The sequence below is a fragment of the Phalacrocorax aristotelis genome, chromosome 4, assembly GCF_949628215.1.
Source record: "Phalacrocorax aristotelis chromosome 4, bGulAri2.1, whole genome shotgun sequence".
In the NCBI taxonomy this organism is placed as follows: Eukaryota; Metazoa; Chordata; class Aves; order Suliformes; family Phalacrocoracidae; genus Phalacrocorax; species Phalacrocorax aristotelis.
In genome coordinates this window covers 35,499,265-35,525,337 of record NC_134279.1, presented here as the reverse complement: position 1 = coordinate 35,525,337, position 26,073 = coordinate 35,499,265, and the positions used below count along the sequence as shown (strand labels likewise).

General features: G+C 41.3%; 1 protein-coding gene and 1 long non-coding RNA gene across 4 annotated transcripts in view; both read right to left on the bottom strand.

Moving 5' to 3' along the window:
• The window catches only part of MND1 (meiotic nuclear divisions 1), a 43,045-nt gene extending 21,267 nt beyond the window's left edge, over positions 1-21,778 (bottom strand). For 2 of the 3 annotated variants that reach the window (XR_012660299.1, XM_075090968.1), the window contains exons 1-4: positions 21,668-21,778; positions 19,290-19,355; positions 18,420-18,477; positions 16,474-16,622 (exon numbers count right to left, since the gene is read on the bottom strand). Coding sequence is in view for 2 of the 3 variants with exons in the window: in XM_075090968.1 (XP_074947069.1) it covers positions 16,474-16,622; positions 18,420-18,477; positions 19,290-19,355; positions 21,668-21,670 (276 nt within the window). In the remaining variant the exon portion in view is untranslated. Of the gene's footprint in view, positions 1-16,473; positions 16,623-18,419; positions 18,478-19,289; positions 19,356-20,990; positions 21,097-21,667 lie in introns of those variants that run through there. The other variant, XM_075090969.1, reaches the window with a different exon arrangement.
• Positions 21,779-23,131: 1,353 nt separating this feature from the next.
• LOC142056932 (uncharacterized) lies at positions 23,132-25,343 on the bottom strand. The gene is made up of 3 exons (XR_012660481.1): positions 25,216-25,343; positions 24,037-24,177; positions 23,132-23,524 (listed from the first exon to the last, which is right to left on the bottom strand). It is a non-coding gene; the product is annotated as an uncharacterized LOC142056932 (long non-coding RNA).
• Positions 25,344-26,073: the final 730 nt, after the last annotated feature.

Below are 26,073 nucleotides of genomic sequence, written 5' to 3'. Positions count from 1 at the left end.
TCTAGGAGGAATTGCTTGTAAAGAGAGATCTGTCTCCATTAACCTACCACCCATCTTGAAGCAGGCCCTTCCAGTTTAGTTGGAAGTTTTCCAGCAACACTTTGGAAACTCTTATGCTGGGCAGGATGTATGACTCGCCCCTCAGGGACACAATGCTCAGCATTAGCCAAAGCACCTTAAAATATTAAATGAGATGAACGAGAACGCAAAAAAAATATTCTAATAAAATAGAGTTTGGAAACTAGTTACTGCATTTGAAACCAACACAAAAGAAAAAAGACAAAAAAGAAAAAATTGTATGCTTTGTAAGTACTCTCTTCAGTTTAGCTTTCAGATATTCTGAGCACCAGACTAGCATATCAGACCAATAGTGAAGATGATGAAGGTGACTGTCAGAGCCCAGGTTCCATTCTGCCTTCTCCCAAACACTCTTACAAGAAGCCTCCACTTCTACATTCCCTTTCTCACTGAGGAACCCACTGAGTGGCAAAGTTTCCCCAGACGTTTCTTGCAATCCCTAGCCTTGATAATTTAACCATATCATTTATATTCTTGTGCAGCTGAAACACCAAGACCACATTCATACAATGCAAACAGAACTGTTTTGGGGCTATAATCCCTTCTCAGTTCCTATTTAAACTCATATTCAGTCCATATTTTCAGAAATACATATGAAATGTAAATGCATGACAGATATCAGGCAGAGCTTACTGCCAAGTCTTGGAGATCAGCCATAACGGTAAAAAGAAACTCCGTACTGGTGGTCATATAGATTAGGACCCAGACCAGCTGCAGCACACTGGGTTTTGGGGTTCCTTTTACAGCACAATTTTTTAAAATTAATCACTCTTTCTCAATAATACATTTATGCATGCATGAGCATACATGCAGACAAGAAGGTCTCCTTTCAAAAAAGGATGTTTTAGTTTTTCTTCAATTTATATAGAAATTACACTAACAGCAAGGCATACATAATTTGGGGAAAAATATGTCCAGCTGCTTAGTCATTGCTCTCAGTGCAGATAACCACAGAGGCAGTGTTGGTTTCAGTATGCGGCTTGAAGTACACCAACATCTTAATTTTGGTGGATAGTTAAACAGTACTCTTTCTGGGCTTTCCACAAAATTCTTTAAAAAAATTGTGTTAGTCCCCACGTTATGCCGTACTAAACAGAAGTATACAGTTCAGAAGAGGACAAGTACTTAGGTGCAGTTTGCAGTTCACAAAGCCCAGGGAAGATAAACACCAGAGCACACATCATTCAGTATCTCTGAACAAAGAATTTTTCTGGAACAAAAGTGGCAGAGGAAGCAGAGAAGCCAAGGAGCTTATCTAGGCCCACATACCGCAAGTGCAAAGAATAAGCTGCAAGAGAGGCCATAAAGGTGTCACTTTCTCTGTTTTTTTTGTATTCATGAAGTTCTTTAGGAATGTTTCTGCATTCTCTAAAATGGAAGCACAGAAGGAGCTCTCGGGGAATTGCAATAAAATCATAAAAGCTAGCTTCCAGCTTGGAAGCACGCTTCCTGGTATGGCATCATCTTATTTTCTTGGTCCCCTGTATTCCACAGCATTTAATCATGAAAGAGACAGTAATGAAAAACACTGATAACTACAGAAATTTCTTAGATTCTGACCTACATAACTTAGAAGGTTGCCGTGCCACAAGGTTAGAAGATTAGATGATCTTCCTCTGTCTAAAAGCAATGATGTTTTATAAAATTTTAATCAAGATTTTGCTTTCTTCTCTCACAGATTTTCATTTCTTGAGTGTTTTTTTTTAATTCTGTCTTCACAATCAAGAATTTACAAAATAAAATGAAACCACAGCTCTTTGTATATTTTTTAGAAATTACAGTGGGTATTCTCTTGACAACAAATAAAAGATAAGGATAAGGAAAGGAACAGCAGGAGGCGGCGAGATATTTTAAAAAACCAAACCAAAACCAATGAAAACCAACCAAAACCACGGACAAAGATGCAAAGGGCAAGGAACAGATGGCCCAGGTCCATGCAATGACTCTATGACAATGGGAGAAGCAGGAAGGCCTGGATATAGAGGTGGGTACACAGCTGAAAATAACTGTATATTAAAGAAGGAGAGTCAGCAAGGATAAAGGAGTTGGAGGAAGGATGAATACAGATGATACAATACTTAACTGGCAGGTAAGGGCAAATGGCAGATGACAGGGCATTAAAAGAAAAAAAAGTGTTGTGTATGTATGACAGCAGAGGATCACATCTGGCCAAATACAGTGACTTACTTTCCCACGCACCAGCTGTAGAAAAGCCTGATAGCAAAGGAGCACAGTAGCAGATGGATAATTTCAATCCGTGGAGCAATCTTGGGACTTGGGAATTTTTTCAAGGGAATCGGCAAATAATTTCTCAAGGAACATTAACCACCCTGAGAGAAATCTGACTCCTGCCAATAGCAGTGATATTGGTCTGGAGAAAAAGATACTTATTGTCTCCCCTCTATGTTTTAGAGAGATGTCTGGTCTGACACAACCTTCTGTCACAAGTGTAACAGATCAGGTGTGGAAAACACGCACAGAAATAGATGTTCTACTGTACAAGAAAGCTTTGTGTCTCCAGACTGTCTGACTGCTCTGAATCAGCACATGATTAAGCAAGATGCAAGAAAGCAGGAAAAATGTCATCTAGGGGAATGCTGCTCAAAGAAGGAGGGGAGACTAATTAAAAAGTAAAAAAAAATTCTCAACAAGAGCATTTTCAGTGTTTGCAAAACATAGTGGGAGCCTACAAGACGACAGATTAATGAAGTAACTAACTAGCAACTATAAAACAGGAGCTTTGGGAAACGGTTCCTTTAATTTTACAGACCACTGTGGTCAATTAACTGACCACTGGCCTAGCTTCAACACTAATTCAATCCAAAGTCCCCCAAAGGGACGTTCCTTCTTACTTTACTAAAGCCTCACAATGTTTAACTATACATTCGTGCAGCGGTTTGAGTGCGCTAAGTGCTATGTGCTGATGATAACCATCAGTTCCATCACATGCCTTGGGGTCTGGTTTGTATCAAAGGATACAGATTAGATGTACGCAGGTAATTTATAGTGTACTATGCATGCATTATTGCTAGGGTTCCACTTTGGCAAGTCGGTGATGTACATCTGGAAGAGGAACGTTTAACCCTGACACAACAACAGCAGCATATTTCAGTTCTCTTCCTTCTCAAAACATGCCTGATGCTGTCCTAGCTCTACATGGCTTGATTTTCATTCTCTAGCAAAAGTTTTTGTTGGTCGTATTCCTTCTGGTTCCTCGTTCATAACCACTCTAACCACCAATATCCCACCAAGCATGCAGCTGGTCTCCCTAGCATATTAAAACATCTATAAACCTGGTGTAAGCCATGCAAACACAGGCCCTAGTATGTACACTGGACAAGAATCAAACCAAGGTCTCATACGCTAACCACCAAAAGCACTCACAGCTGTTATCCCAGTGTCATTATAGTCTTAAAGAGAAATATCATGTGCTCAGTTTTCCTTCAGCCAAAACACTCAAACAAAAATGGTATTAAAAACTATTGCTATTGTGAACACCACTCACTGTGGCACTACAGAAGAATTCAAGGCATCCATTTTTTAATTGTTTGTAACTTTGCACAGTTACTTACTCTGGGTTTGATGCTCAGTATGCTTTGTTTCAGGCCAGAGGCAAGGGCTTGTTTGCTTTCAGCTTAAACAAAAGCAGTTCAAGAGTTTTAGGGTGACATTTGCAGTAGATGGGTGTATTTCTTTCCTATGTTAAACCTAACCTACCACTGAAAAATTTAAATGGAATTGACAGAAGGCACGGAGAGAAAGTACTTCAAAGCATTCCTTTAGATTTTAAAGAAAGATAAAAAAATTTGAAGCCAGAAAGCAGACTAATAATATAGAGAGAGTAAAAATGCAAAGATTAACAGCCAAAGAACAATCTGAAAATATTGAAAACAGGCCTGTTATGTTAAAAGAAAGGCAGAGAACATTACTTAACGAAACAGCTCAGCAATCACTGTTGACTGAAACAATAAAACTTAAACGGCAGGGGCGAGCACATCGATGTGCAGAATTGCTTTCTAGAAGTACTACACAAAGTGAGCATACAACTACTTCTTTTACAAACACGGTCACAAATACACACTTACCAGGGCCTCCAAATACACAGAAGTAAACTTAAGTTAGCTAATTACACTCGCAGCAGAGTAGAGAATACAACCGTGAGCTGCAGTATCATCACTTCTGCTCTGCTCTCGGGATGCCTGCGTACCACTCATGAAATACCATTTTTGCATCTAACCCACCCAGTGAACTGACCCACAGCAGGAGCAGGTCCCAGGTTCACCAGGACTTTAGGCAGGGACACGGTGTACTCTTAGTGAAGCACAGGCAGAAAACACACACTTGTTATGTAAATACAACTAAAAGATCTTCTTTTAACATTTGTGAAAGGAAGAGAAAAGAAGCATGCAATATCTTACCCCAAGTCATTACAAGACACTTCAGCAATATGAAGTAGGGAATCGCATTCCTAGGAATTAGAAGGAGCATGAGAGAAGCAACTAGGAGACTGCAGTGGTTCAACAAATACAGGTGAGAACAAGAATAGAGATTAAAACAATATAGAATAAGATTTTTTAACTCTGAAATCAAAGAATAGACAAGATTTTTCAGCAAAAGAACACAATAAAATGGGAAACAGACTGTCGAAAAAGAGAAGAGACAGTAGGGCCCACCATAATTCTGTACTCACAGGAAGGCTTTTTTTTTTCTTAAATACTGCACTATAGGAATACTGGAGAAACATTCAGTACAAGAACTCTCTTCTCTTTATGCATGCTACAAATTTTACCCTAAAAAGATTACTTCATTTTTCACACAATCTTTGAAAAAGTCAATTCAAAAACTTGAGAGAAGGTAGGGAATAAATATAATTTTCTGGAGAAAAATTAGTCCCAAACCAAGTCATTTTTGCTCTTCAAAATGAACGGCTGGTGCACTGATTCTTTTAAACGAGTAACACTTGTTCCAAAATATCATGCTATTAATTCTGCCAGTGTGCAAGTTCTATCTTTTTAAAGTACTGTAGAAATAACGAGTGGGTACTTTTTAAGTTTTGGATTGTAACTTACATCGGTGATAAAAAAAAGTATCAGACACTCAAGCTAAGTGAGCAAAGGTTTTTTTCAGGGAACTAACTAAACAAATATCTGACTATACAATTGTATAACAAAGCACTATAAGGTTCTCAAAAAAAAAAAAGAATTCATTAGATCTCCACCCTTATTAAGCAGTATTTATATGTTTTGCTAGAGTATTCATGTGGGTAATACTAATTTACTTCCCCCTCCCAAATTTTGTGTTTCAAGATTACATTTAGGCCTATAATCCTGACTTATTTAGCATGCTTAACATGCGAGAGTGAGACTGAAACATCACATGGTAAATTAGGCATGGCTCTGTTCTCAGGTCACGTTGAGTATGAGATGAGTTTTTCCTGCAATTGCTTTTGGATAAAGAAAGGAGAGCGTGCAGGGTATCCAGAAAAAACAAATGAAGAATCCCTGCTCCATTGGAACCTTCACCCAATCATGTACAAACCTTATATTGCTAGCTGCAGTTATTTTAAAGACTATTACTGTATGGTAAACCCCTCTACATGAAAAGTAGCTTTTAATTCAATTATTTTCCATCTTTTTAGATTTGCCATAATAGTTAAGTTAAAGTTTACTTAGAGAAGATGTCTTGCTGTGAGCTTTTGTTTTTTCTTCATTCATTTGCAACACCACTTGGTAGGTACTAGTTATGCAACAGAAAATACCAACCCAAGGCCAATCTCCTTAAAAGACAAAAGGTGAAAGAAACAGTTGTGCAGACTGAATGAAGGAACTTAATTTCTCTGGCTGCTTTCAGAGTTGGCATAATTGGCACGACCTGAGGGACAGATGGCTGTCTACTCAGATACAAATACCAAGTATGCCCAATCAACCTAAAAAAAACCCCCAAAACAAAACAAAACACAAAAAAGCTGAAACTCCTCATTCTTCAACCCTGCTTCACAAATAAAAGCAGTCTAAAAGGGAAAGCTGAAAGAGCCAAAAGGCATTTGCATGACTGACAGAACTATAGAAAATACTAATACCTGGCCATGAAGGATGTTTGTTACTGCACATTAGTGTATTTACTAAACCGATGAAGTCCAAGGCGATAGTTAACAGGTCTGTTCAAGGCAGAAAGAACACCAAAAAAAAAAAAAATTTTCCCTTGGAAAGAAGGGGAGACAAAGAAGTTCTAATTTTTCCCTAAAGGGCTTTTAAAGATTGCCATCCTAACCAGCTGGGCCATATATTGACAAAGCCTTCAGGGACTAAGCACAGACAATCCCAAGGTAAAACACAACATATATCTGATATTCCCTGAGCTCAAGTCCTGCCTTAAGAGTTCAAAAAATCAAACCACAACAACAAATCAAAACTTTATTCCACAGTCTTTTAAAAAATGCCCAAATTCTACACTGATATATTATCAGTAAAATAAAAAGCTTCAGTAAATTACATCTATCAAATTTCAGAGTTTTGACAGCACTCTTACATATTCATTCTTTATGCCAGTTTCATAATTTTTAAGTAATGCTCAGAGAGATAAACATGTAATCTCGAATTCCTGATAAAAAGAATAGTCTTTGATGGAACTGCCATGTGTTCAACAATAATAAGCTGTTTGACTATGATGAGAAAAAATAAAGTCTCCCTGCTTCAAGCTAACTTCACACATTTTGGTTTTATACTCTGGTTTTTATCGTTTTTATTTCATTCCTTTCAGAAGGGAAACATGCTATGAAGTGAGACTTATATAATTGCATGCTGCTATTTTTATATCTGCATGCATGCTAATTTTCTGAAATAAAATATGCTATATTAATTCAATGACAAAGTCTTAAGGCGAAAGTCAAAGTTCAAATTAAGCTTAAAACTTGCCACCAAATCCAGCTTTGAAAGCAGTATTGCCTCCACCTTATCGCCAGGCTGGAAGCTCCTGGCCTAACAGCAGAGCCAAACTTAGAGGGCTGCCAGACAGCACAGAGCATCTAAGCCTTTAAATTTCCCAGAATGCTGGGTTTCTGCCAATATACTGAACTGCCACTTACACCTGCCATGCCTTCTGTGGGCCATGGGGACATGTGCAGGGGTGCACCTGTGACAGATTTGACTGGGCTTGTGGAGCGAGCACCCCATGTTTATTCCTAATTTCTTTGCATTTCAGATCAACAGTTTCATTGCAATGTCAGGAATGGAGCCAGCAGCCAGTATGCAAGCCTCTTTGAAAAGGAAAGGCAAACTTCATGACGACATTACCTAAAAAATTCAGTTTCACGGAAAACACTGTTTGAAAAACCTAGTATTTTTTCCTGCATTATATCGGAATGAATATATAATGTACACTAATGGGACACAGCAACAATACATCCTTTTTAATGTAGTAGGATTATTCCTTCAAACCCACTTTATAATCTTTACAGCTACTACAGAGCCAGCTTTTTAAAAAAACAATTGCTCTTAAATCATGCCAATTTTAGCTTGTGATCATCAAGAGGGCAGGAAAGGAAAACCTACACTTCACAGTTGCCATCAATCTAGTTACATATTAACAGCTAGTAAAAGGAAAAGCATGAAATTCAACTAATGAACACCAAATTATGAGGTTGCTTAATTCTAACAGAAGCCTCCAGAGCACTGTATTTTTAGAAGTCTGCCATGACAGCAGTAACTAAGCATACCCTCCAGGGCTTTGTAGCATGCCATTAAACATAATTCCAGAAGGCTCTAATAAGTTACAGCATTAGAAGAGTATTCTCTGCTGGACATTTTTAGGACTTACTAAATTCAGAATCATTTCAAGACATCAACATTTTTTAAATGTAAGATGCAAGGAGGTAACAGAAACCCTGGACTGCTTCAAATAAAACTTTGTTAGCGTCTTCCGGGAGACTGATCCAGAGAATAAGCTTTACAGGATCAACAAACAAACAAGCATTGATATAATCAACATTCTCAATGTTTAAATGATGCAAAACCTCACCTCTTGCTTTTAGGATACTTCTTACTGCTACAGCTCCCGCTGGATGGTATGAAGTTAGCTAGTCATACCATATCAGCTTCACAGCTGGTCATTTCTTTACGTGTCTAGTCCTTTATTTCAAAGAAAACATACACATCTGTGAAAGGCTGAAGGCTGAAAATAGGGAGGGGTCACTAATTGCCTCTGTTGGGAGAGTCATTACCACGCAAGGCGGGGGCAGGGAGGAAGCAAGCCAGAAGGGAATGGAATCACCCAACAGACTGGGGCTGCAGATTATCAAAATGGCCAGGCCAATCCAAGGAAGAATAAATAAATAATGCAGAAAGCTAATGTGATGCCCTCAAATATGAGGGGGAAAAGGGAGGTCCAGTGTGGACATGGGAAGACTGTTGTAACTGCTTAGTCAACACATTGGGATCCTCCGTATATATTACAATGGGCATTAAAAGAGAGAACACTTCAGCAATTAGACTTTTAGTTTTCCTGGAAAGGGACAATTTATTACTTTTTCTGCAATCTAATAAAATTATACTGTAAGCATAATATTAGAAAAAGTCTAAATAAATAATTCCTAACACAAGTCACATGCATTAGTTGCAAAAGTATTGCTGTACTCTGGTTTTAGAGGACAAGTCTTTAATAACACTATTCCCTAATATTCATAAAATTCATAATAAAAAGACAGTCCTGAGCTTTTCTAAAACATATTTCAGCAAAGCTTAAGACCATGATAAAACTTAAGACCATGATAAAACTTAAGACCATGATAAAACTTAAGACCATGATAAAACTTAAGACCATGATAAAACTTAAGACCATGATAAAACTTAAGACCATGATAAAACTTAAGACCATGATAAAACTTAAGACCATGATAAAACTTAAGACCATGATAAAACTTAAGACCATGATAAAACTTAAGACCATGATAAAACTTAAGACCATGATAAAACTTAAGACCATGATAAAACTTAAGACCATGATAAAACTTAAGACCATGATAAAACTTAAGACCATGATAAAACTTAAGACCATGATAAAACTTAAGACACTTTATGCATGCAAGTGATTTATGTTCAATAAATGAAAAGTTTTTTTAAAAAAACTACTGAATAATAAGCTACAGCTATTCAATTGATCATAATGTGAAAATTTTGCACCCAAAAATAAACTGTTCCGTCAAAAGCATTAGGCCACAGATTCCAAAGGTGTTGCACATGTACCTCTAGGGATAGCCCATCCCTGCCATTAGGAGAAAAAGCAGTGAGACCCTGCTTTCAAAGCCATCAACAGAGGCTGAAGATTGAAATAGAGATCTGAGGTGTGTAAGGAGCTGTTAAAGGCCGGTACACCATCTACGGAGGACACTGCTACAAAGCAATGCAAAAAGCTTGCATCACAGCACTAGGTCCCACAGGCACTCCCCAGCTGATTCAAAGCTCCAGCCAGGGTACACATCTTGTCCAGCATTTTCAGCAATGTCACCTGACTCCAGGCACCATCAGGCCTGTTACCCCTCACTGAACGTGTCAACTCTACGGATTTGTACCTCAGTTAGGACTGATTACTTTAAGCCAGCCACCTCTGAGCAATTGTACCTACTTGCAGTCCAGAATCAATCTCTGAACTGTGTGGAAATACACTGAGTGAGTCAGCTGGATCAAGGAGGAGGCTGCTCAGGCTGAAACAATGTGGACAGCAGAAGAGTCTTGTGCTCCAGTGAGTGGTCTCAAGCAGCCTCTATTCAACAACTTTCCATGCAGTAATCCAGTCAGAGTATGAGAAGGAAAAATATCTCTGTCTAAAAGGATAGAAATCAACCAAGCAGCATCTTGAAAGAACTTTCTGATGGTTAGAAGTCAAAATTGTCTGTGTGCATTCTGAACAAATAAGGTTCTCTCCTGTTAGCTGTGTTGTCAAACATCTCCAGGAGGCTTCAAGCCAGATTACTCACCAATATTATTATTTCCCATTAACTATTTTCAAACAATGTGCATTCCTAACAAAAGCATTTCCTAATATAGCATTCCCTGAGCCTTTATTTTTATAATAAATCCTTTCTCTTTTCATATTTCAATGCTTATAAGTACAAACAATTTGGTACGTGTGAAGTCACTATTTTGACAAGTTCAAGTCCTGGGGTTTTGCGGGGGGGAGGTTGTGGGGTTTTTCTGGGGTGTTTGTTTGTTTGTTTGGCAGGGTTTTTGTTGGTTGGTTGGTTTTGTGATGGGTTTTTTGTTTGTTTGTTTTTGTTTTTTAAGCTAGCTGCCAAAGGAGAGTTAGAATGTACGGACTTCTAAATTCTTCCCCTGGTTCAGTATATGAGTCACAGGAAGTGAAAATCCCTCCTCTTACCAACCCTAGGGCAGGGATTTAAGGCATGAAGCATCAACTAATCCCTTCTATTTTAACTAACACTGGCCCAGTAAAATGCTTAGTGGGAGAAAAAAAATTGCCAGAAACTCTCTCCAAGTCTCTGTTGTTCATGTGGATCTTGAGCATGGCCTAAAAAGTCCATCCTGTATCCTGCTCTAAAAAGACTGTTTAATCTTTACAATCAGTACAAGGTGACACCACCCTGCTCTCAGTCCTCAGAGGGAACAGCAGCTGTAATACTGTTTGCTGTTAAAATTTCTCTTGCAAAGCCTAAAAATACAAAAGAATAACCCCCGGAAAGCAACGTCATGAGAAATAAGGTGAAAAAATTAACAAAACTGAAATGAACAGTTTTGAACTAAACAGTTATACGAACTGTCACAAAACCAGATGTCACAACTGTTAGGCATGATGGAGCCCTGCTTTCCTGGAGACGGCTGAACACCTGCCTGCCCATGGGAAGGTGATAATGAATTCCTTGGTTTGCTTTGCTTGTGTGTGTGGCTTTGCTTTACCTGTTAAACTGTCTTTGTCTCAAGCCACAAGCTTTCTCACTTTTACCCTTCCGATTCTCTCCCTCTTCCCACCATGGTGGGGGCGAGCAAGTGGCTGTGTGCCAGTTGGGGTTAAACCACGACACCAGACTGGGGAAAAGGAAGTAAAATGGTTGTTTCCCGAAGTTACTGAATTACTGTGCTCACAGTACTGTCAACAGTTACACTAACAACTGCAAGATCTTTGAAACACTTGGTATTTCAGGTCCCCATCTCTTAAAAATATATTATTCTGTGGCAATCCTCTATGACCCTATGGTTTGAGCATATACCCCTGTCATACTGAAAGCCAGACACTCTTCGATGTCAGCAGGGATCACTGAAATTGCTTCTGCCTCCCTTAAGCCCTGGAGTGTCAGTACTAAACCTGCCCTGTGCAACTCCAGCTGAGATGACCCTAGTCACACCGGCTATGGCAGACAACATGCTGGAGAGGTGGGACACTCCTTATTGCTTCTGAGGGTTGTGGTCTGCCAACTTGTCAGCCCTTGGGTGAAAAAGGCCTCGCTGTTACCAGTTTCTTTTAATTAAAACTTAATTCAAGCCACTCTAAAGCAAAATGCAAACAAGCATTAATTCACGTTATCTAAAACAGACAGCACAGTTGCAAGTGTTTTACCAAAGATGTAGATGAAAAAATTAAAGAAAATCTAAGCTAAATCTGTTTATACTGAGGTTACCTCAGAAAAATTTCTCTTTTCCTCACTCATTGACATGACATTTTCTACCTGATAAAACTGTTATCAAGGTTTTGGTTGCATACGTGCCTTCTCTTCTTCAGCAGGTACTGTATCCTTCACATCCATATCCCTTCTGTAGCAACACATACATCAGAAGAAAACAAAAATCAAACACGCAAGAGGGCTAATTGTATGAAACACGTTAGCAGTTCCTGCCTGAGATTGAACACGACTGTGGTTAACATGCTGGAGTGGTTAATCTCCAGTCTCCTCATCTTAAGCGTGCTATGAAATCAACAAAAGGCAGCAGAATCATCAATAAATTACCTTTCTGCTTGCACTGCATAGGTCAAATTCTTTGTTAGTTTAATAAAAACCCTAAGCTTCCAGAATTCTTATGCCAAGAATAAACATCTCATTTTGTCAAAATATAATTGATCAAATGTAATTCAAAACTTCAGAACCTGACTGTCAGGAAAATATTGTTAAAGAATAAAACAGCATCTTTCCATCTTTTCTTATGGAAGGAAAAAACCAAACCCCGTCCTCTCAGTAAAGCTTCCACAGTCCCCTTGACAAAGGTGAAGTCCTAGTAAAAATTTCTCCGCTTGCAAACCTTGTTAAAACAGTACTTAATCCACGCCCTTGCTCTAAATTCACCACCTCATAGCTGTACTGATGCAACTACAAACCCATCTAACTAAAATGCAACTTCCAACATTTTTTACTTTTTCAGTGGTCCAATTCATAGCATCCAGCAGAAGGCATAAACCTTTAAGAGCAGCCATACCACTGCAAAGCAAATCAATTAAAAAAAAATCCATAAGGACCTACTTAGCAATTCTTACTCTGTGAGCTACTGGAGAAGAAAACTGCAGCAGATGCTACACTGAAGATATTCGCTGTCCTTGCTTTTCAGAAGAAACCAGAAAGAAGTCCAAACAGTAACTGTGTGTTAGCAAGCAGCGCCAAAATCCTGATCAGATCAGCACAAGATTAGCCATATATGTGAGTTCTCCAAACACTTGCCCCCCACAAAAGCAAGCTGAAAGATGGGGAATGGGGGGGAGAAAGCTATCTCAACAGAAACTTTATTTCAAGCATTGTTTTTAATCGCCATCTCTCTGCACAAGATCACACTGATGGCATAATAAATCCTTCCTGAAAAAAATCTAGGGTATACACAACCACTGTGGGGTGTAACTTCAAACATCCAGACAAAACTGGCTTGATCGTCATCATAAATACTGGGTCAGACTTCTTTGCTACTGAGTCTCCAAGTTGGGGTGTGGCCCAATAATTGCGAAAAAAAATCTGAAAAAAATATTTTGTTTTGAGAACAGTTCCTAAACCAGCCATGATCACAAGCTCTGTAAGATGCAGAGAGCTACGAGCAACTTCGCTAATACATTATGAAGTACCAGAGTATGCAGGCAAAAGGTCCTGTAGCAAGCCCAACTTGACAAACATAAGCCTCGGTGCTATGAATTAATAGGAGGATTTGCATCATGGAGAAGCTTTTCTGCTCTTCCACATTATTTTCAAATATCTCAGTTCAGCATTTGGGATCACCCGTTTCCCTTCACTACTTACACATGCCCTCAGTAAACAATGATAATGCTTCCTCATAAAAAGCTGTAATTGCAATATGAGCTGAACTATTAGGTTTTTTAACTTTTGCTTTAAGTAAGGCAGCTTGATTCCAGCTTTTAGCTGCTTGAGAGAACAACTCTCATAGTTAACAAACCGTCCGGACAAGACACAGAAAGAAAACATGTCTCTCAGCATGCCACAAGCTGTAAACGAGAATGATCAAAGGCAGGCAACATGTAATAGAAATAGTACAATAGCTGACTTTTTTTTCCCCCTCTGCTTTGCACGTTCTGACAAGAAGTTTTGTCGTTCTCAGGGACTGGGTTTAGAAACCCTTAAGAAAATCTATGTGTGTTCACATCAAGAAGAATAAAAACACTAAAATAGCTAATTTGAACTCACAGACAGAATCTGTTATCATCTTGTAAAAATGTTCAGAGTGCTATTCATTGAAAATGCCACCTTTCCACTGTGTCAACAGAGAAGTTATTTTCAGCTCGTGGAAATGTTTTTCCCTGAAATGCGGAAACGTTTCCATTCTCATCAGAAAAGCAAGGTAACAAATATAAGTATTTTTAAGGATCATAACATGGTCTAAAGAGAGCTCTTACATCAGTAAGCCCATGTGTTAGGAGCAGGACTTGGTGTGCAAATAAGGGTCTAGTAACAAAACTATTTCTTTCAAGTGGAGCAGTTCTATATTGCAAAACTGTTTATATCAGCATAGTTTATTTCCTACACAGAAATAACCATAAAATAACATTACAATAACTGCATGCCTATTATAAATCTATAATAGATGGTTTTATGTTTAATAATGTAACAGTACATTTAAAGCAGTGCAGCATAAGTTTGTAGATTATCCCTAGATACTTACGGTGGAGCACATTAGGCAGATTCTGCAAGACATTCCAAGGAAGATATTCATCAGGGTATGCCAGAGACCTGCTGCTTGATCAAATATCTCTAAAATTCATGATGGGACCGAGCCCAAGGGCAAAGGCAACAAATATCAACTCCTTCATTCAACTACTTGGCTATAATATGTAGGATGAGTGAAAACAAAGTATTCAAGAGCAAATCATTTGCATTCAACAAGACAGTGGCACCAGGGTGTTTGGTGAACAAAGCCAGAGTTTCAGCATGTATTTGTTCGATTGCTCAGTTGGCATTCGTGTTCTGGCAGAGAAGCAGCCTGGTCTAAATCTTGTGGAAACTCAGTTCCAAGTCAGTGCAGAGTTAAACCAATCTCCTGTTTCAGACAAATCAAACTTCACTGGAGTAGGGATCAGTGCATTGCTATTACCAGCCAATAAAAATTAATCTAAGCCCAGTCATGCCAGACTCTAAGCCCATGCCTGAAAATAGTACAAGTGTATCCAGCTAAATCAAGGAGGTTTTTAATGTCTGGACTCATTCAAGTTCTGAAAACAAAGGCAGTAAGGGAGCAGACAAAATTGTCAGTGGGACAACTTAATAGTAACCAAGTCTCAGTACAGACAAGGTACAGTTTATATCCGTGATACTAACAGGTCATCCAAGATGCTGAGAAAGGTACTCAAAACACAGAGCAAGTCAGAACCTGAAATTAAAGACAAATTTTGATGGCCCATGCAGTACCACAAGAGCAGTATCTCAAGCAGCACCTTCCAACTCATCCAAAACACCTGCCTGAGAGGTTGTCAATACACAGTTCCAGTTAATGATGGGAAGACCTGCAGTACTTTCTCCTTACTGCCACAGACCCCGGAACGTATGTATCACTGGCTCATAAAAATGAAGTGAGTTAGTGCATAAGGAGAAAGGAAGTCAAAGTTCTAGGAAGTCTTACTCTTGATCTTGAGAACTGCAGCAGACACATCAGGCATGCAATAGAGTACCAGTACTCTCCTCCCTCTGCCACATCCATGCAAGCAGACACACAAAATGCCTTTGGACAGCTGTCCAGAGCACCCAGGCCAGTGACGAAAACATTCAGGGCAAGGGGAAATGATCTTATGTTGGTTAAAACAGAACAGTGGACTGGAGTCCTTCAGTTTAGTAGTGACTGAGATTTACAAGCTATGACAGCATAGCAAGAGATAACTGACAAGATTACCTCTCAGCTGGTCACACTACATGCTATGCAAAACCAAGCAATTTCAACTGCATTGATGAGGCTATTTGATTTGCTTTGGTGAAGAGCCTTCAGATTCACAAACTGCTTTTTCAATTCATGTTAGGGAAAAAAACCATGCTTTTATACAATTAATTTGGAGCTTTAAACAAGTAGCCTAAGTTGACAATGCTGTATGTACATAAGGTAGCAACAATGATGCCAGAGCTATGCCTGAAGAAAATAATGTCTGTAAAAACTTTCAGATGCTACCAATAATTTTGCATTAAGTCGAATGATTCTTTGATGAATGGACATAATGCTAAATAAGCATGGGAAAAGTTGGCAGTGTTGTGATGCAATCAGACCATAAAGCTAGTTTATTGATCTTGTTATCGTGTACTCCAGTTGCAAATAAACTGATGAATAGATGCTTTCCCACTCCAATCAGAAGAAGCAAGAAAGACAATTCCTAAAGAGTAAGAAAGAACCAGATCAATAGAACAGCAGTGTTGCAACAAAAGATGCTTTGCTCTTCTGCAGATGATCATGACCAATTTGCTCTTCCCTCCTAACAGAAGTGCAATATGGGATTATGCAAGTGCTCACAAATTAAGCTACTGATCAAAGCAGACAGGAAAGCACAACGGCCATAAGTAGAAACCATTGGCACAGTTACTTGGGATATCCATTTCAGTTCTCTCAGGGCTTTTAGGTCATTACCACATGATGGTCTGTTATATAAAAGACACATAAAAGCATATGCTGCCTAAATATTTAGACAAAGTCCTGAAATGACGTTTTGCATCATGAATAACATGCTTTCAGCAGCAAGCAGACAAGAAGGGTTCTCAAGCTCCAATAGGAATAACCTCCAAAACTTTTCTGAAGTGACAGCAAGATAATGAGAAAGAATGTCACACTACACATGCCAGATGATTCCTACAGTAAAATCTGTGTGTGCATGTGCGCGCACATACGCACACGTGAGACAGCGTGATATGAAAAAGAATTACAAGAGGGTATAAGGAAAAAGCAAACTCATTCAGTTGAAGAAGTACTTTCCTTAAAACAGATTTACCTGAGACTCCAATTCTTCCAGTTTTCGTTTCCTGGCATGAAGGGCTTTACTTGGAAAAGCCCAGAAATAATTGGAAGTTCCAATTCTATCAGTGTCCACCATGCCATCATCAACTAAGCTTTGCAGAATCTCCTTCACTGACATTGAGGCTAATAAAAGCAAAACCACCAAATTAGAATTGCATAGCATCTAAACTATGGAGAATTATGAATACCATATGCCATCATTTACAATCCTCTCTATGAATATTTTACTATAATGTTAGCTAGCTAAGCTATTTCGAGAGGACACCATGCCTGATGCTTCACTTGAAGGAAAGAATCCCTTCAAAATCAGCAGCTTATACATAAAGGCTGCTATTCTATACAGTCTGCTACCAGATGTTTGTAAAACACCGCTCATGAGTATCATAAAACATACATGCACATTACAGTACAACACCAGAACAAACTCATGAGAGGGTACTTCAGAATTTTTGCAATCTTAATTCTAATATGGATTAATTTATTTCTTGGTTAGGAGTGTAATTACATTTCACTTTGTAATGCTAATCAAAGCGTTAAACAGTAGCAGAGGCACTAAAGCCATCTGTCTACACTCAGGAAGGGCAGATTTTACTTTTGATTTTATTCAGTTCCAATACAGAAAGTCATCTGCACTCAGAGGGATCCAAAACATTTCTGAACATAATTGCTCATATTCTAGCAAATGTGTGGTATAATTCACCATTTTAAAAATAATACCTGTTCAACAAAGCAGATGTAAAGACTTTTGAGCTAATTAATGGTTTTCAATGTCTTTCAATTTCAAGCCTAAGGGGAACTGGATCAGGAACATCCAATCTTTTGGAAGCTATGGGCTGGATGCAAGTATGGGGGCATTTCCACAGGCTGGATATTTTCCCTTTCAGAGTAACTGGGGCTTGGGTTATGTGGCTAAATGCCTTCCTATTCAGAGGCAGGATGAGTTTGGACTATTCAAATGCATTAATGGTTTTAGAAACTCTACGCTCCAGATTTTTAAATATGAAATTCCATTGCCTGCATTTACTCTTTTGCATCCTCTTCTTGCAAATTACAAGTAAACATAGGCATTGACGAACGAATCAAGACAGCTTCACATCTCTTCAGAAGCCTATGAGTGCCTCTGTTAGCTGCTGACATAACAAAAACACTGCTTTGTCATACTCACCTTTGTCTGCAGTTCCATCAACAAGTCCATTTACTCTTGCAGCGCCACAAAGAAATGCTAGTCAAGGACAGTGGCAGCTACACAAACATTATGCTTCATCCCCCTTTTGTCAATGAACATCGAAAGAAGCAGAATGAGGAACATCTAAAACAACTCAACAGCATAAGATAAATCCTCTGGGACCTGATCTGAAACCAATGGATCTCATCAGGAAGGCTTTCATTGAAAAGACAAACTGCTTTCATTGAAAAGACAAACCGCTTTCATGTACAGCTGTCCAGCCATTTTTTTTTTGGGCGGGGGGGGAGGGAGAAATCTCAGAACATTGACCATGTACATGTAGACTAGTATTTTAAGATATTTGTGGCATTACAGACAGACACCTGGATCTTCAGTTCACCACCTGAGTACACACAACAATTTCATAGACTGAAAGCCACTGCAAGTCTGGCACCTCAGAGCCTAGGAAAAACCCCATCCCATGTCTTGGTGGTTAACTTGGGAGATTATTAAAACGTCACAGCTAACTCCATTTTGGCCCTAACAAAAGTGACAAACATGAGAAAATCAAGGTAGGAGTATGCTGTTGATATCACTTCTAACACTACAGCCCTGCTGCCATTCCCTTTCTAGCTGTTTCTTCCATTATTATTACAGTCACGAACATAAAACTGTAGCCCAGAAAATTTACACTGTACAACCTGTCCCAAAAAATGATTAGTGGCTCAGGAGAAGCAACTTTTGTAAACACTTACTAATCCCTTTTTCTTTTGGAGCAATCTTCTCTATATCCTTCAGCTGGAACACATCTTTCTGTGCAAAACATAAAAGACACTTTAGTTCCAAATGACAGCATCATCTGAGCTTGAGTAGTTTTTACACTAAATCAATGTGAACAAAAGCAAGTAGGAAATACATTGCATATTTGTGTTTTCCTAGGGAAATAGGCTGCATATCCCTCAATAGAATCACGATGTTCTGACAATTAAAAAAAAAAAAAAAAAGACTACCGTTGTAACAAGTCCTGTTCTTTTCTTTGGTACTCTAAAGTCACTGTATTTTGCCTGAAGTTAGACTGTAAACCCCTTAGGGCAGACAGAGCCAAGGTTGGATTGTCAGCACCAGATGCACCACATTGCTCAAGTACTCAAATGTCACAGTAGTTTTTTTAATAGGCAAAACACTATGAGTTACGTATGTCACCAGTACAACTGTAGCTCTGCTTTTGGATCTCCAGGTTTCTTCTCCACAGTGACCTCTTCCACATCTGCTCTCATTTTTTCTAATGCGTGGATTTCTTCCTCCTCCCAAAAACAGCAGTGAGACACTTCCTAATCTCTCTTGCTATCCCCCTTATGGTAACAGACTCAAAATGAGAGGATTTGAATAGGGCACACGTGAAGCATTTAACACCACCTGTGCATCTCCATGACTTGGCTCCACCTAGGGATGAGCCACCTGATCAGAGGCTACATGAATCAAGCTCTGTCCCGGTAATTTATACACTGATGATACAGGGCATCAGTGAATGCGTAGCAAGATATACAGAGTTCATCTACAGTTAAGCTCCTTTTAGGACCTGTTTTCCCACCAATGTGAATGCAGGACAATTACAAGTTACTTACTGTTTCAAAAAAGATCTCCATCATGCGAACTCTCTTCTCCTCAAAGCTCAGACCTTTTTTCTTGGACTAGAATGGAGGGGGGGGGAAAGCCATCACATTCAGCCACTTAATAATTAACATCTGCTCAGAATTCAAATCTATTTACCTCTAAGTTACATTAGCCATGCTTTAAAATACCTTACAACCTCAGAATTTCAAATCAACTACTTCCCAAAGAATCATTACACCAAGCTAATCCACCTGCAAATTGTTAAACTGATCAATCTCTAAGCTTGGAGCTGACCTTTCATACAACCTAATCCAGCTGAGGCCTCAGTGGTCCCTGGCATACCCAAACAGTTCCTTGTTTTACCTTACTAGAGTAAAAATGTGTATTTATACCAATTTTCAGCAACTCACCCAAAGGTTTAATAGCCCTTAAAAACATAAGAAGGAATATCTTTTGGGTTTTTTGTTTAGAATTGTTTTTTAATCTTGTGATATAGAGACACTAGCATGAGATGCAGGCCATTTGGGTTTTTTTAAGGCGACAAAGTGCATTTTGAGGTACTATCTCTGTCTTCAAATTTCCCACCCAACTTTATAATTGCAAGGTCATGTTTCAAAAACAGTGTTTCTTTTATTTCTTTCCTCTGCGCTTGTGTGACCAAGCAGTAAATAACATGGATTCAAACAGAAGCAAAAGGCAGAAGCGACTCCTCACAAACCGCTACCAGTAACACCAAACTGAGAAATATCCTCCTCTGATCACTTTCAGAGACAGTATTTTGACACGACCCTTGTAAAATCAAGATATAAAATATTTCACAGAGACTCGGAGTTTCATTACTAGTGTTTAGCAGAGCCCTCAACAACGCAAACACATGGGCCACAAGGTGAATCAGGGATGTTTCCCCTTGCCCCACTCCTGGCTTCGCAGGCTGTGAGACCCTGCGCTGCTGCCTGCAGCTATGGAAAACTGAGAGCGGGCTAGAAAGAGCAAAATAGGGTGCTGGCAGAAAATAAAGCTGCCTTTAAAAAAAAAAAGGCTTAAATATTGTTGCCATTGAGTCAATGGAAGCAGGGAGTCTAAAGGTGCTTTGAAAAAGACAACACATGTTTTTTTCCAAGCCCAAAGAGAAGCAAGTCAATACCATTTTTCACTTCTTGCCTCCTGCTTCCTTCTGAAATAAATCACATGGCAGGGCAGCATAAAATTTAAAATGTGCATCGAGAGCAAAGCGGCCAGACTGATTTAGATTTAAAAAAAAATGAATTGAAAAATTGGTTTATACAGCTACAATAACACAAGAGATGTGAACAGAAGCAATTTAGAATTATATTTAATATGAAGCACTACTGTTTTTTTAAAGACTCCTCCCTTCTGCTTTAACCAGAGATGCCCTGTGTCAGCACTGACATCAGTTATGTCCTAGAATTAGAAGCTCTAGCTGCCACGTACATGCAAGTAGAAGCACGAACAGAAACCGGACTGCTCTTTAACTTCTTCCTCCCTGCTTCCCAAACAGCCCAAACCCCATACGTGCACGGTGTGAAATTTAAGCAGCATTTCTAAAAAGCGCCTGCTTATTAGCTACGTAACCTCGGGCACCAAGTTTCACACCAGCGCTCTGACAGAGAGAGAGAGAGGTAACAAGTCAATGCGCTTTCGATGGAAATTTTATTGATTTTCACATTGCTCGCTCGCTCTCTCCCCCCTACCTCTTTGCCAGGTGTTCCACACCACGTACATAAAACACCAATTTCGCTGTCGCTCAGGCTCCTGAAGGCAGCCAGCGGTAGGCACTGCTGTTAAGCACACCTGGCCAGGCTGCAAGTCCTTCTGCTCGCACAACGGCGGCCCGGGTGCCGGGGCGGGGGGTGTCCCTCGGTGGGGCGGGGTGCCTGGAGGGGGGCTCCCGGGGGGGGGGGGGGGGGGAGGGTGGTACCCGGGTGGCCGCTGCCGCCTGTTCCTCCCGGCCCGCCCCGGGTCTCGGCGGGACCGGCAGGCACCGTCCCCACCTCACGCTACAGTGACAGGGCCTGCTCCGCTAGGTGCCAGGTAAATTTACACCGCTCTTCAAGAAACCAGGCACAAAATGACCCAGGCCATGGTGACGCTGCACCCCCAGAGCCGGCACCTTAGGGGTGCGTGTACCGAGAGACCCCGCCCGGCGGCGGGCGGGCGGCTCCCGCCGCTCCCCCTCAGCGGCGGAGGGAGGGCGAGGCGCAGGCGGCCGCTACCCGCAGCCACGGCGGGGGGCGCCTCCCCGCAGCCCCGCCGCGCCGCGCCCGCCCCGCCGCTCCCTCATTCACCGCCCGGCCCGGGCACGGCACCGCGCCCCGGATCACGTCGCCGAGGAGAGCGGGAAGAGGGCGGGCGCCCCGCCGCCGCTTACCATGTCGGCTCCAGAGGCGGGCGGGCGGCGCGGTTTGATTTCGGCGCCGCCGGGAGGGAAGAGGCCGCCTGCGCAGCTCGCAGCGCCGCCTGCCGCCCGCCCCTCAGCCCCTCAGCGCGGCTGCGCCCGGCGGGCACCGAGCGGCGCGGAAGCAGGACCGGCCGCGTTGCGCCGTAGGATAACGTCGTTAAGGGGGAGTTGAAAAAAAAAGGCATAAAGCTGTGTTCTGGGTTTTATACCGTGTGTAGTCAGTCCAGAAATAGACCTTTGCGTTTCTATAAAGCAGTCTTGCCGTACCAGAGAGCAGGTTGTCACTTCTCTCAAATACTGTGTTCAGTTTTTGGGCCCCTCACTACAAGAGGGACATTGAGGCGCTGGAGCGTGTCCAGGGAAGGGCAAAGCAGGCGATGAAGGGTCTGGAGAGCAGGTCTTCTGAGGAGCGGCTGAGGGAACTGGGGCTGTTTAGTCTGGAGAAGGGGAGGCTGATGGGAGACCTTCTGGCTCTCTACAACTACCTAAAAGGAGGCTGTAGTGAGGTGGGTGTTGGTCTCTGAAGTAAGTAGCAATAGGATGAGAGGAAATGGCTTCAAGCTGTATCACGGGAGGTTTAGATTGGGTATTAGGAAAAAATTTCTTTACTGAAAGAGTGGTCAGGCACTGTAAGAGGCCGCCCGGGGAAATGGTTGAGTCACCGTCCCTGGGGGTGTTCAAACAGGTGTCACGTGGCACTCCAGGACATGGTTTAGGAGGCATGGGGGTGTTGGGCTGACGGCTGGACTTGACGATCCTAGAGGTCTTTTCCAACCTTAATGATTCTATGATTCTCTCACTTCACGTATTATAATACTGAGGTTGTTTTTTGTTTGGGTTTTTCTTAAACATCTCTCATAGGCACTCATAGACAGGTGAAGCTAGGAAGCAAAACTCAGCTTTTGTCATCAACTACCCATGAGTGACATGTGGTGCAAGTTACAGAGAATGTGCTAAGATGTAGGGGCCATACTTAAGTTTTGCATTTGGCGTCGCCCAGGCTTTAGAGGAAAATTTTCTCAAGTTCTCATTTTGTCTTCATGTGATTCTCAATACCTACCCATTTTATATTTTGTGTAGAAAGTGCCATTTTCTTGACAGATGTCATATTCAATATGTATTTGCTGTAATACTGAAATTAATAAAAATTAACAAGTTTTAAAATATTTAATACCCACCACTATTGGCTGTCATCACCCAGCGAAAAATACTTGTTTTGAATCTCTGTCTACAGCTGTGAGTTTGAGAATCTGTGGGATACGTGCTTTATGACTCCAGGTAGCTACAGCTCCAAGGTGAGGCACTGGGGCTCGGTGCTAGCGCTGTGCAGTGTGTGCATTGTGCATTCATTTTCCTCCAAGGCCCAGCAGCAAAGGTAAAACATGAACATATTAACAGTGGTCTGAAACAACGGGTATTGTACAACTAGCCTTTATAGGGGCAACAGGACATGGAGAAACAAAACCCTCTCTGCCCATTGAAGCAAAGGACCTGGGTACGTCTGGTGTTGCTTGGAACAGTTCTTCATGACAATGACTGTTCTAGTGACTTTAATTACTTATAGTTTGTTTTAATTATTATTTGTGCTATATATTACTTTCCTTCAGCTACAGGAGTTCTGGGAAATTGCTTTGCAGTGTAACAGCAGTGGGTTCATACTGCGGTACTAATTCTAGAGTCTAAATTCAAGCAAATGAAAGTGTTCAGGCAGTCCCCATGAAGGTTTTCCATCGCCTGTGCGAGGTGCCCCTGTTCCTGACACATGAGGTTCTCTTCCACACAGACCTGGCTGTGATCCTTTTCCTCATTGCGCGTCCCAGTGTATTACTAAAAATGAAATGCAGGTTAGAAAGGACGTTATTAATACAAAGCTTAATATTAATACAAAACACATAGCTGCTTCTTTCATACTTCCTTGTGCGCTGCATTTTCAGCTCACTAACTTGTGATGAAATGTGTCGGCCAGCCTCCTCATCTGTTGAGAGGGCTCATATTCTGTCCCCCCGCTTTTCCCTTCCTTTGGCCAGTCCTCAAAGCAAGTATGTCCCCACGCTCCCTCTGACAGTTGTTTTCCTCCCGTCACCATGACCTCCTCTCCCCCAGGATGTGGGCCCCCTCCTGCTCCTTTACAGCCTGAAATAAAGCCAAGCTCCACTCCTTTTTTTACCGCTGCCAAGCAAACGGTTGCTGCAAGCACCTGTTGTGGCGTGGGTTCTCTGACACATGTGAGCGGCAGAGTGGGTGTGAGAGCTGAACATGCTGCTGGGAGAATAGGAAAAGGAGAGGGAGGAAGGGGTTTCAGGAGTGTGCTCACTCAGAAGCGGGCCTGGGGCACATACCTTGCGTCTTCTTTGCAGCACGCGTGAGGCAGCAACGCTCCCATTTCCCCATCACACCTGAAAGTAGACTGGCTGCAAACACCCAGGCCTCACCCTCGGATGGAGCCGGCACACGGCCAGAGTACACACCTGGAGCCACAGCTGGAAGGTGTTCTCAGTTTCAGCAGTTGAACCAAGCAGCGACCAAGCCAGCCCAGCACATCCGCCTCCGAAATGTTAGGTCATGCTCTGGAGCAACGGTGGGGCAGGAGGCTCAGCGGGTTTTCTCTGCCCATGCCCCCTGGGGACAGCCCTGAAGCCCTTTCATGACTAAATCATTAGGCCTGATTTACTCTGTAATAAAAGGTTCCTTAACATTTCCCAAATTTTGCAGCACCAGATCAAGCCTAGATAGTTTGAAAGACCACAGGGTGGAAGAGGTCCCAAACAGAGGGAGAATACACAGGAGTATCTCATGCTTTGTCATGGGAGGGTAGTTTTCCATTACCGGGTAAAGTGGATCGATGACTGCTAAAATACATAAACGTCTGACATTTTTAATGGGCTTCAGAATGTCTAAATGTGGTATTTCACAAAACTTCTGATCATATACTATTAATATAAAAACAGTAAAATAGATGGAAACACTGTGGAAGGGGGACTTGTAACTGTGCCTTTCTATTAGAAGATTGTTCTCATTTCCCTGTGATTTTCTTAAACTTTAGCAGTTTGGGATGGAATTTTCTATGCAAGGTGTCTGACTGAGATTTTAAGTACCAGCCAAAACAGTTTTTCGCTGTTACGTTATGCTTAGATGAAATGAAATTTGTACCCTCCTTCATTTTGCTCTTACAAATCTGTAATTGAATTATATTCATAGATTCTGTTGTGAAAGGACATTAAAGCGACAGTGCCCGGCAGGAAGGTATGGAAGGAGGAGAATGAAAATTGTCTTACTTCAATGTTGTTCCTTTCGTATATATGTGCCATACTGCAATTTTTATTACATGAGCTTTTTTTTTCTTTCAGCAGGAGGGAAGAATTCAAGCTGAACAGCAGATCAGTTTATTTCCAGAAAAGTAACAGCAAACCTTCTGAGTCCTGTCGCTATCTCCCCCTATATCTGTATGACTGACAGCAAAGAGATGCTTCAGCGGAGCTTGAGGATGGAGGACAAGGAAAGCTCTAGGAGATGCTCACCCGTGGGAGGCGATACCAGCTCCTCTGAGGTCCAAGCAGCCCACGGTGGGATGTGGCTGCGTATCAGGAAGCAATATGATCCACGAGGATCCCACACAGGCCGGTCTCTGCAGCATCTGCTGCCTCGTTTCCTCCTTGGGTGAGTGTTTGGACTGGAAGCAGACGTTCCCCCTACAAACATCTAACCCGCTGAGAAATGCTAGCTGGCCCTCCTTCAAAACTTACTGCTTCCACAGCTTTGCTAGCAAAGCTGCTGAAGTAAGCACTTACCAACTCATTGAGGTGAGTAGCTTAAATACTAGGTTTTTGGTAATGAGGCCTTTCACTAAAAGAACAAGTGAGCATTCACACGCCTAGCTCAGCCAACAGATCCAGGGGTCAGCAGCCTTCAGCTGGAGGTACGAATGAGCAGCAAGTGGTGGGTATCTCTTCCACCAGCACAGCTGGGGCCTGGGGAGAGCATCTGTCCGCAGAAATTATATTGACTCTTCCAGTTCACTGAGATAGTTTTGTCTGGTGCAAATTAGGGAGTATTCACGTGAACTGTCAGCAAAACTATGGGGATAGTCAGCTCCAGAGCAGCACAGCTGGATGCGAAAGAAAAGTTCAGCCTAAGGAACAGTGAAAGGTTTTTGAACATGCGATGACACATTAAGTGGTTAGCACTCTGAAGAGAGAGATCCTGGCTAACGATGGGTGCCCAAAATACAGGCACCTTTAGCTATTTTGGCCTTACTCTCCCTGACATTGTTTCTCATTGGTGAGACTGGGCTCTGTACTCCTCTTTACAGAACTTCTAAAAGATCCTGCTGCTGCATTTGGGTCAATATTCAAATAAGTACCACCGGAAGGCCAAAG